The sequence below is a fragment of the Mirounga angustirostris genome, unplaced genomic scaffold (assembly GCF_029215605.1).
Source record: "Mirounga angustirostris isolate CCGP_5_RB_7025 unplaced genomic scaffold, mMirAng1.0.hap1 SCAF_4, whole genome shotgun sequence".
Classification (NCBI taxonomy): Eukaryota; Metazoa; Chordata; class Mammalia; order Carnivora; family Phocidae; genus Mirounga; species Mirounga angustirostris.
This window is the reverse complement of record NW_026991712.1, coordinates 45,317,476-45,329,374: the sequence shown is the minus strand read 5'-3', so window position 1 is coordinate 45,329,374 and position 11,899 is coordinate 45,317,476. Positions and strand designations below refer to the sequence as shown.

Below are 11,899 nucleotides of genomic sequence, written 5' to 3'. Positions count from 1 at the left end.
GTACAGGTCTGTGATTCATCAATCTTATACTTAGTGTTCATTATAACACATACCCTCCCCAATGTCCATCACCCAGTTACCACATCCCTCTACCCCCCTCCCCTCCAGCAACCCTCAGTTAGTTTCCTATGATTGAGTCTTTTATGGTTTGTCTCCCTCTCCGGTTTTGTCTTGTTTCATTTTTTCCTCTCTTCCCCTATGATCCTCTGCCTGGTTTCTTAAATACCACGTATCAGTGAGATCATATGGTTAATTGTCTTTCTCTGATTGACTTATTTCGCTTAGCATAATACCCTCTAGTTCCATCCAAGTCATTGCAAATGGCAAGATTTCATTTTTTGATGGCTGTGTAATATTCCATTATATTCAATATATACACACACCACATCTTTATCCATTCATCTGTCGATGGACATCTGGGCTCTTCCCATAGTTTGGCTATTGTGGACATTGCTGCTGTAAACACTGGGATGCAGGTGCCCCTCTGGATCACTACATTTGTATCTTTAGGGTAAATACCCAGTAGTGCAATTGCTGGGTCGTAGGGTAGCTCTATTTCCAATTAACTTTTGAAAGGAAAATAATAGTGTATTTAAAAAATTTAAAGCAAAATTTAAAAAACTAAGATTTAGGACATGTAGAAGTAAAATACATAATTACACCATAAATAAAGGGATAAGTGGAGTACACATATCTGACATATACATTATACAGGCATAAATGGTATGTTATTTAAGGTAGGCTGTATTAAGAATGTATACCCTTCCAGCAAATATTAAGAAAATGTAAATGGTGTAGTTATAAAGCCAACAGAAGCAATAAAATGGAATATTAAAAAATACTTGATTAATGCAAAGGAGAAAAAAAAAAATGGGACAAAGAGGAAAAACATGGTAACAGACCTTAACCCAACCACAAATTATGTAAATAGATTAAGCATCACCAATTTAAATGCAAATATCATACTGGATAAAAAGCAAGCTTCAACAATATTGTGTTTAAAAAGACAGGAAAATATAAAGACACGCATAGGTTAAAAAGGATTAAGAAAGACAAAGACATAGGATGCAAACACTAAAGAGAAAGGTGACTTCAAGGCAAGTATTACTAGAGCTGGATATTTCATAACAAAAGATATAGTAAGTCCAGAAGATGTACCAACCTTAAATGTATATGCACCTAATTACTGAGTTTTAAGATAAATGAAGTTCTGGTTAAGACAGTGACACAGGAGGCCCCTGAATTCATGTCCTCCCATGGATACACCAAATCTACAGCTACACATGGAACAATTCCTTCTGAAAGAAACCCAGAAACTAGCTGAGAAACTCTGACATGGTCACACACACACACACACACCCACCCTCACCCCACCCCAAAAGGGGTTGGAGAGGTTTAGAGACACTTGCCATAAGCTCCACTTCTGGCACAGCAGCGAACAATGAGGAAGGAACTTACATATACTCCCAGAGGACTGAAGGGTGTGGATGCAACATCTAATGTCCCAATTTTTAAGACTTCTGAGGGATGAGCCCCTGAAACACCTAGGTTTGAAAGCCAACAAGCCTGGTGCCCACAGGACCCATGAGACTACAGCAAACAAAGAATGGTTCTTAACTGGCTTGGATTTACTGTGGATAACCCACCAGAGGCAGCAGAGATAAATGCGCATTTCCTTCCCAGTCTTTACCGAGGCTTCTTTGCGTATCTTACAAGCTGCAGCCTGAAAGTCTGGTTGCTGATTTAGGAACAGACTGCTATCTTTTCTGAGCCCAGCAGGTATTATTTCTGCACTCTCCTTTGCTCTAAGTCACTTGTGTCTTCCTCCAAGGGGCTGGCACCCATATCAGGTGCAGGAGCTCTTGTAGCTGCCACCCAGACGATACAGCCCTTGACAGCCTGGCAGTGGTGGCCAGCAGGGCTTTTGTCTGTGGGTTGAACAAGACTATGGCTAACAAAGAAACAGCTTTAAACCAGCTATATGCCCAGGGCTCAAGAAAGAATCAGTAGGCAAAAATGCCCTTATCTCAGTCTTTCCGTGACAGAGGCCTATCTGCCTATTTTTTTTTTTTAATTCATTTATTTATTTGACAGAGAGAGACACAGTGAGAGAGGGAACACTATCTGCGTATCTTAAAAGCTGTAGTGTAAAGGTCAGGCTTCTAATCTATTTCACACCTAGGGAGAGACTGCCATCCTACTCAGAGACCAGGAAAGCCAGCATACACCATGGCTGCATTCACCCTGTATGTAGCCCAATCCAAATCACCAACATCACTGGAACTGTAGCTAAACAGAAACAATTCTTAACTAGCTACTCCCCCAGGGTTCAGTGGAGAAGAAGGAAACACCCAGCTCACAGTTCCATGAAAGATGGATACTTAAATAATTTAAAAGCTTCTGCCTGAGGGTCCAGCTTCCTGTCAGTCTGTATCTAGATGCTAAGATCCTTCCCTTTAAGACACTTACAGAACTTGGCACACCTTCAACTATGTTATCTATGTTATCTAATACACAGAAATCAACACAGGGAGTCAAGGAAAATGAAGAAATACAGAAACCTTTTCCACATAGAATAACAAGATAAAAATCTAGAAGTAGACCTTGGAGATTAGTGATTTATCTAATAAAGAGTTAAGAATTATGGTCATAGAGATGCTCACCAAGGTCAGAATAACACATGTACAAAGTGAATATTTCAACAAAGAGAAAACAAGAACCAAACATATCACAAGGCTGAAGAATACAAAACTGAACTGAAAAATTCAGTAGAGGATTCAAAACAGATTTGATAGATGAAACAGGAAGAAAGAGTGAACTTGTAGAGCACGGAATCAGCATAATGAGCAGAAAAAAGAAAAAAAGAATGAAAAAGTACAGACAGCTTATGAGACTCATGGGACCAATATTTGCATTATAGGGATCTCATAAGAAGAAAGAGATAAGGGGGCAGAAAGCTTATTCAAAGAAAGTGTCTGAACATATCCCTAATCTGGGGAATGAAACTGACATCCAGATCCAAGAAAACCAAAAAGTTTCAGTTAATCCCAAAACACCCACACCAACACATTAAATGAATTGTCAAAAGTTAAAGACAAAGAGAATCTTAAAGTCAGAATAACAAAAGCAATTTGTTACTTATGAGGGAACCGCTACCAGATAATGAGATTATTCAGCAGAAATATGGCAGGGCAGAAGAGAGTGGAATGATATATTTTAATTGCTAAAAGAAAAAAACCTGCCAATCAAGAATAGCCTACCCAGTGAAGTTGTCCTTCAGAACTGATGGAGAGATTGAGCTTTCCAGATACAAAAACTGAAGCTTATCATCACTCAACCAGCTTTACAAGAAATGTTAAAGGGACTCCTTCAAGCTGAAAAGAAAAAATGGTAACTAGTAACAGGAAAATATATGAAATTATAAATCTCACTGGTAAAGGTAAATACATAAATTGAAAATACTCTAATATTGTAATGGTGATAGGTCACTTATAAATCTAGTATGAAAGTTAAAAGACAAAAGCAGAAAACGTTAAGTACAATAATTTGTTAATAGTTACACAAGGTAAAAAGATGTAAATTGTGACATCAAAAACATAAGGCTTAGGGGAAGAGTAAAAATGTGGAGCTTTAGTATGCATTCAGTTAAGTTCTCACCAGATTAAAATAGACTGTGTAACTATAAGGTGTTTTATTTAAGCCTCATGGTAAATACAAAGCATCTACATTGGATATGCAAAAGATAAAAAGAAAGGAATCTAAATAAACCACTACAGAAAATTGCCAAATCACAAAGGAAGAGAGCAAGAAGGAAGGACTAAAGGAATTAAATTACAAAACAATTTACAGAAATTAATTAGCCAGAAAACAATTAGCCAAATGACATTAAGTTCACATATATCCATAATTACTTTAAATGTAAATGGTCTAAACCTTCCAATGAAAAGACATCAATAGATGAAAACAAAACAAAACAAAGAAGACCCAACTACATGCTGATTACGAGAGACTCATGTCAGCTTTAGGGACATACATAGACTGAATGTGAAGGGATGGGAAAAGATATTCCATGGAGATGGAACAAAAAGAAAGCAGGAGTAGCTATACTTAAACAAAATGGACTTCTATCCAGAGAGTGTAATAAACAAAGAAGGTCACTGTATAATATTAAGGGTCAATCCAACAACAGGATATAACAAATGTAAATATTTATGCACCCAACATAGAATTACCTAAATATATAGAATAAATATTAATAGATTTGAAGGAAGAGACAGACAGCAATACAATAATAGTTGGAGACTTCAATGCCCCATTTTATGCAATGGATAGATCAGACAGAAAATTAGGAAATATGGGGCTGAAGTGATGCATTAAACCAGATGGACTTAACAGACATTTACAGAACATTCCATCCAACACCAGCAGAATACCTATTCTTCTCAAGCACACACAAATATTCTATAGGACAGATCATATGTTAGATCACAAAACAAGTCTCAAAATATTTAAGATTGGAATCCTATCAAGCATCTTTTCCAATCACAGTGTGAAACTAAAATTCAATTACAAGAAGAAAATTGGAAAGCTCACAATATGTGGAGATAAAAGAGCATACTACTGAACAATCACTGGATCAAAGAAGAGATCAAAAGAGAAATAAAAGTACCCTGAGACAAATTAAAATGTAAAGAAAGTACGTCAAAATTTATGGGATGCAGCAAAGGCACTTCTAAGAAGGAAATTCATACCAATAAGCTGCCTACACCAAGAAACAAGATCTCAAACAAACCACCTAAATTTACACCTCAAGGAGCTAAAAAAAGAACAAACCAAGCCTAAAGTTAGTAGAAGGGAGGAAATAACAAAGATCAGAGCAGAAATACATGAGAATAAAAAGACAACAGAAAAGATCAATGAAACTAAACCTGTTTTTTTCCTCAAAAAATTAACAAAACTTTAGCTAGATATAAAAAATAAAAAGAGAGAAGGGACTCAAAAAAGTAACATTAGAAATCAAAGAGGAGACATTACAACTGATACCACATAAATAGAAAGGATAACAGACTATAATAAACAATTATATGCCAAAAAACTGTAGAACTTTGCAAGAGTGGGTAAATTTGTAGGAACATATGATCGACACAGGTGCAATCATGAAGAAATAGAATATCTGAATAGACCAAGTATTACTAAGGAGATTGAATCAGTAATCAAACACCTCCCAACAAAGAAAAGCCGAGGACTAGGTGGCTTCACTGGTAAATTCCACAAAACATTTAACAAGGAATTAAAACCAATCCTTCTCAAACTCTTCCAAAAAACAGAAGTGGAAGAAACACTCATCTTATGAGGCCTGCATTATTCTGATGGCAAAAGCAAAAAAATAGCACTACCAGAAAGTAAAATCACAGGCCAAAATCCCTGATGAACACAGATGCAAAAAAATCCTCAACAAAATATAAGCAAACCAAACTCAACAATACATTAAAAAGATCATATACCATGACCAGGGACACAAGGATGGTTCAACGTTTGCAAATAACTCAATGTGATACATAACTTTAAGAAAATGAAGGTTAAAAATCATACAGTCATCTTACTGGATGCAGAAAAGCCATCTGACTAAATGTGACATCATTCATGATAAAAACTCTCAACAAGGTAGGTACAGAGGGTACATACCTCCACATAATAAAGGCTGTTCACGACAAGCCCACAGCTAATATCCCACTCTATGGTGACAGGTTGAAAGCTTTCCCTCTAAGATCAGGAACAAGATAGGGTGTCCACTCACCACTCCTATACAATATAATATCAGAAGTCCTAGCTAGAGCAGTCAGGCAAGAAAAAGGAATAAAAGGTATCAGGGGGCGCCTGGGTGGCTCAGATCATGATTCCAGGGTCCAGGAATGGAGCCTCACATTGGGCCCCCTACTCAGCGGGGAGTCTGCTTCTCCCTCTGCCCCTCCCCTTGCTCATGTGCTCTCTCTCTCTCAGATAAATAAAATCTTAAAAAAAAAAGGTATCAGAATTGGAAAGAAAGAAGTAAAATTGTCTCTATTTGTAGACACGATTTTATAAAAAATTACTAAAGACTCAACCAAGATACTGTTACATCTAATCAATGAATTTGGTAAAACTAAGGATACAAAACAAAATTAACTTAAAAAATCCGTAGCATTTCTATACAGTAACACTAAATTTTCTGAAAAATAAAGTAGTAGATCCCATTTGAAATGGCACCAAAAACAAAATACTTAGGGACAAACTTAAGGAGATAAAAGATCTCTACTCCGAAACTACAAAACACCAATGACAGAAATTGAAGAAGATACAAATAGAAAAGTATCCCTTGTTTGTGGATTGGAAAAATTAATGTTGTTAAAATGTCAATACTACTAAAAGTCATTTACAGATTCAATGCAATTCCTATCAAGATTCCAATGGCATTTTTTAGAGAAGCAGAAAAAGCACTCCTAAAATTTGTATGGAACCACAAAAGACTCCAAAAAGCCCGAAAAAATCCCGAGAAAGAACAAAGCAGTAGGCACCCCCTTTCCTTATTTCAAGCTCTTCTATGAAGCTACAGTCCATAAAACCATATGGTACTGGCATAAAAATAAATATACCAAGACAAATATAGAATCGAGAGCCCAAAAATAAACCCAAGTATATATCACCACCCAGTGTTTGTCAAGGGAGCCAAGAACACTCAGTGGAGGAGTCTCTTCAATAAATTGTGCTGGAATAATTGGATATTCACATGTGAAAAAATAAAGCTGGACTCTCAGAAGAAAACTCCGAATGACCAAAGCAGTCTTGAGAAAAAACAAAACTGGAGGCATCATACTTCCTGATTTCAAAGTATATTACACAGCTATATTAAGCAAAACTATGTGGTATTGGCATAAAAAGACACACAGAGGAATCAAACATGACAGAGATAAAAAAATAAATAAAGTCACACGTTTATGGTGAGAAAGTCACACATTTATGGTTAATTAATTTTTGACAAAGGACCCATGAGTATACAACAGGGAAAAGATAGTCTCTTCATAAATGGTTGCAGGAAAACTGGACAGCCACATGCAGAAGAATGAAACTGGACCACTATCTTGTCCCATGTGCGAAAAAATCAACTAAAAATGGATTAAAGACTTAAATGTAAGACCTGAAACTATGAAACTCCTAGAAGAAAACATAGGAGAGGTAAGCTTCTTGACATCAGTCATGACAATGATTGGGTCTTTGGATTTGACATCTAAAGCAAAATCAACGAAATAAAAAATAAACAAGTGGAACTACATCAAACTAAAAAGCTTCTACATATCAAAGGCAGCAATCAACCAAACAAGAAGGCAACCTGTGGAATGGGAGAAAATATATGCATATCATATATCATATATCTGATAAGGGGTTAATATCCAAAATATGTAAAGAACTCCTACAATTCAACAGCAAAAAAACAAACAATCCAATTAAAAAAACGGGCAGAGGAGCTGAAGAGACTTTTTTTTCCAAAGATATACAAATGGCCAAGTTAATGAAGAGATGTTTAACATCAATAATCTTCCATGAGGATCTAGCAACAGTACGTATTAACTTTGAACATAATTTTTCATGCTAGGTTATCTCTAACAACATAAAATGCTTAGCTCATTAGGGTGGCAGAACCTATGTGGGACCATGAAAATTTCAATCAGTATAAAAAGCTTGTTCTACCTCCCAGAACTTAATGCATCAGTCGTTAGAGTTGATAAAAAGTCTACTATAATTCTAATGTACAGCCAAAGTTGTCTATATTACAAAATCTGAAAAAAGACATTTTTTTCTTACCATAGTCCTTTAACAAAGAAGACAATGTTATCATTTCTATTTTGCAAATAGGAAAACCAGGACTCTAAGAAGCTCAAGAGATACACACCCAGCTCAGTAAGACCACCAAGTAAGTTTTCCCATTCTAGTAAAATCTATCCACAAGCTTGATGAAGTCTTCCATATTGTCTTTTCTAGTACTAGAATAATAAGTGGGTGATATCTTCACCCCTGAAATCCATTTCATGTGGGTCACGTCAGCTCAAGGAAGACTACAGTACAACGGGAGGAAAATGTATGCTCTGATATGTGTATGATCTTCCAATCTATTTGGCAAAAAACAGCAAGGTGCAGAATACTATGCTATGCTATCATTTTTGTAGGAAATTACTGGAAGAATAATATGCATAGAAATTTGAAGAGGCAGCAAAAATCTCTGGAAAGACTCATAAGAAATGAGTATCATGGCTTTTTTTGGAGGAGGGGAACCAAACAGCTAGACCAGTGGTGGAAGGGAGATCTTTTCATTTCTTATTCTTTTATACTTTTAGAATTTTGAACTGTGACTATATTAAATATTCAGTAAGTAAAAAGCCACATTTAGAAATGAAAAAATTACCATAAGAGATGAGATGACAAAGACTGAAAACTGAATAATACTGTCACATACAAAAAAAATGGAATTTGTGCATTTTATTCAACAAATTTAGGCCATAAAACCTTTGTAATTTAAATCCCTTCTATATACTTAATGAACGTATGCCAGAGGAAACTTGATGTAAATGCTTGAGAGGGAATGTTTTTCTGTGGCTCCTTTATAAAATCCTCAGTTATCGTCTCCTTTTTACATTAGGATTGTATCTGCAAAGAAAGAAATAAAATTAAAGGGCTTTCAAAACAGTCACACTTTGGCAAACACAATGAGAATGCCAATTTATCCTTAGGATCCGGTATTAAGCACTGACATTTTTACTTTCATTTATCCTTTTGACGTTAGTTTGATGACCATTTGGTAAAAATAAAACATCAACTCTAGAAAAAGTCCTGTAAAAGCATTAAAATAATTAATGAAAATGGTTTAAAAATAAATACATGTTTACACCTATCCTAGTATGGCTTCAAACTCCTTCCACTCCCAACTAAATTATAACATCTGCATAAGAGAGTATAATGAGCCTAAAATAAACATATTTTATAAAATTTTCTCCTATAGTAATTAAACAAATTTAACTGGCAACCAGACAGTCTTAACTACTTACGAAAAATCGGCACCATTTGTCAACATTTTCACCAAAACATATACTGTCAATAACGAAATTAAAGAATCAAACTGGCTGCAAAACAAATTCAAAAATACAGTACTTCTTGGTTCTGCCTTTACATAAATTTGGGAAAATGTTATCCTCCCCTAGTCAGTACCTACCTATAAGTAGATAAAGGAATTTTATTTTATACTATTTGTATTTGAGAGCTAATTATTATAAGGTTTTGGGCCTGCAGGAATGCTGAAAATGTGTTAAATCAGAATTAAATTGTAACCGCCCATTATAACTCCTCTAAACCTCCCACAAAAACCTGATTTGAAACTCTAATCCAGTCTCTTGTTTTTATGCTTATGCCAACTAAAACTGAACAAATGCTCTGGTATTTTGTCTTAACTCAATACCCATTCATTCATAATTCAACTAAGAGCTGAAAATCTCACAAATGTCATCAGCTAAATTCACCAGTTTAGGACCCTTCTTTTGTGTGAATGCCTTCCCAGCAATTTTAAGTATCTTGTGATACAGTTCAGCTGAATCACCCCCAAACCTCGAAGATATATCCAGCAAACCCAATTGAGAGGTGCTCAAGTGGTAAAAAAAAAAAAAAAAAAATCAAAAATGAAACATTCTTTAGGTGAAGGGACTGTTTTTTTTTTTTTAAAGATTTTTTTATTTATTTAAGAGAAAGAAAGAGCACGTGTGTGTCAGGGAGGAGCAGAGGGAGAAGGAAAAGCAGACTCCACATTGAGCACAGAGCCCGATGCAGGGCTTGATTCCACAACCCTGAGATCATACCTGTGCTGAAATCAAGAGTCAGCTGCTTAACCAACTGAGCCACCCAGGCACCCTGTGTCTATTTCTAAAGACAGAATAAACGAATATTTAACCTCTATGAATAAAACTGAATTTTATACACATCTCAAGGATTCATGAGAAAGATGAAATTAAACTTTACCTGAAGAGATCATCAGCAAGAGACTCTTCTTTCGCATGTTGATTTTGCACCTGCCAAAATTAACATAATTTCAAAGATGTGTTCAATGATGAATATATGGTTAATCAAGTGCTATACTGGGTGGTCAGTCATCTCGGATATTTCCACATTGAGGAAATCACCAGGTCTATGAGTTCTTGCCTCTACAGTATTTCCCTCATTCACCAAATCCTCTCCATTTTCACTTCATGCCAAGATTACTGCAAAAGTTCTCTAATTAACTTTCTCCAGCTAATCCCCTCTCCATCAAAAGCAACCAACATATGTATATACTGCTAGCTTGCTGAGTTTTTGAATATTTTTTCCTGAAGAAAGAAGAAATATCACTGTTTTGAGGTCATAGGACTGATGAAGGGGCTGAGGGCAAAATCTATCTCACTTTCAACTAGAGCAACTCTGTGGGTGAAGTGGTTCTCTCCCCCAGTGTCCCAAGTCAGGGCTCTGAAGCTGCTGTTTAACTACTTCACTGACAAAGTAATTTTAAACACAAACTCATCAAACTCCTAATGCACCTCTAAGAGTGAACCCCAGAAAAACTCCATGCTGGGTCCATCTTTCTAAAGTCTAGATCCTATCATATGCCATTCAAAACCCTTCAATGACTTTTTTTTTTTTTTTACCTACCAAAGAAAACACAAACTCTTGAGTTTGACCCCCAACATGGGAAAGGCTCTTCATAACCTGGCTCCATTCTACATTCTCAATCACTTCTCACGCCCCTCTTCACAATCACTGTATGCCAGTTAAAACTGAATCACAAATCAACCAACCAGACTCACCTCTTAACAAATATCCTGTGTCCCTCTGCTTGTGTTCATGTTTTCCCCTCTGCCCGGAAAATGACCTCCTGTTTCTCCTCTTCCCATCTCTGACAATCTTTCAGTGTGCATTCATTTCAATAATAATTTAGTGCCTACTACGTGTCCAGGAACATGTTCTTCACTTCTTTACCAATGGTTTTTCAATTCTCTTCATTTAAAAATATAAAAATAATGTCTGCTATGAAGAACTCCCATAAAACTTCAGCTATACAACTCATAGATGCCTATTGATTTCCCTGTTATAATTCTGTATCTTATCTTTGCTAAAAGACCATAAGCTCCTTGAATGTACATACTCTTTATTTTTACTGTTAATAACTTACATTGTGTATTTCCAGATACTATCTTAAAACTCCTTCTAAAAATATCTCATTTAATCTTCATATAACTTCATTATTACTATTAGACTATTATCCCAGTTTTGTTTTGTTTTTTAAAGATTTTATTATTTATTTATTTTGAGAGAGGGAGAGTGAGCACAAGCAGGGGGAACAGTAGAGGGAGGGAGAAGCAGACTGCTGAGTAGGGAGCCCGACGCAGGGCTTGATCCCAGGACCCTGGGATCATGACCTGAGCCGAAGGCAGATGCTTAACGACTGAGCCACCCAGGCGCCCCCTATTATCCCAGTTTTAACCAACAAGGAAGCTAAGACTTAGGTTAAGTAACTTGCAGAAGATGAAAAGGTTGTCATATGGAAGAACTGGGATTTGACCAGGTCTTGCTGAGTACAAAGAGCACCACCAGGTCTTAACTAGGCTATTACACCGATTCTGAGTCTTTGGAAAGGGCTGAGAAGAATGACTTGCAGGGATTCTTCCAGAATGATTTTCTACTCACACGGTGAAATATCAAAATGACATTACATCTTTCCACATTTTCTAATAGGTATAGCAGAACATAAATGGGAAGACAATGATTTTCATAAAGCAGCTGTCAAAAGCAGTTGGTATTATTATTGTAATTATTTTGAAATGCTTCCCAGCAGGGGTTGTTAATTTTA

The 11,899-nt window shown here is 36.1% G+C and overlaps 1 protein-coding gene across 6 annotated transcripts in view; it reads right to left on the bottom strand.

The window, feature by feature from the left end:
- Nucleotides 1-6,971: 6,971 nt before the first annotated feature.
- NBN (nibrin) overlaps nt 6,972-11,899 on the bottom strand; it is a 44,670-nt gene continuing 39,742 nt past the window's right edge. For 4 of the 6 annotated variants that reach the window (XM_045896264.3, XM_045896266.3, XM_045896265.3 and 1 more), the window contains 2 exons: nt 10,039-10,088; nt 6,972-8,679 (listed from right to left, as the gene is read on the bottom strand). In XM_045896264.3, the coding sequence (XP_045752220.1) occupies nt 8,649-8,679; nt 10,039-10,088 (81 nt within the window). In that variant the 3' untranslated portion in view covers nt 6,972-8,648. Of the gene's footprint in view, nt 8,680-10,035; nt 10,383-10,856; nt 11,047-11,899 lie in introns of those variants that run through there. The other 2 variants (XR_010410610.1, XR_010410611.1) reach the window with 2 other exon arrangements.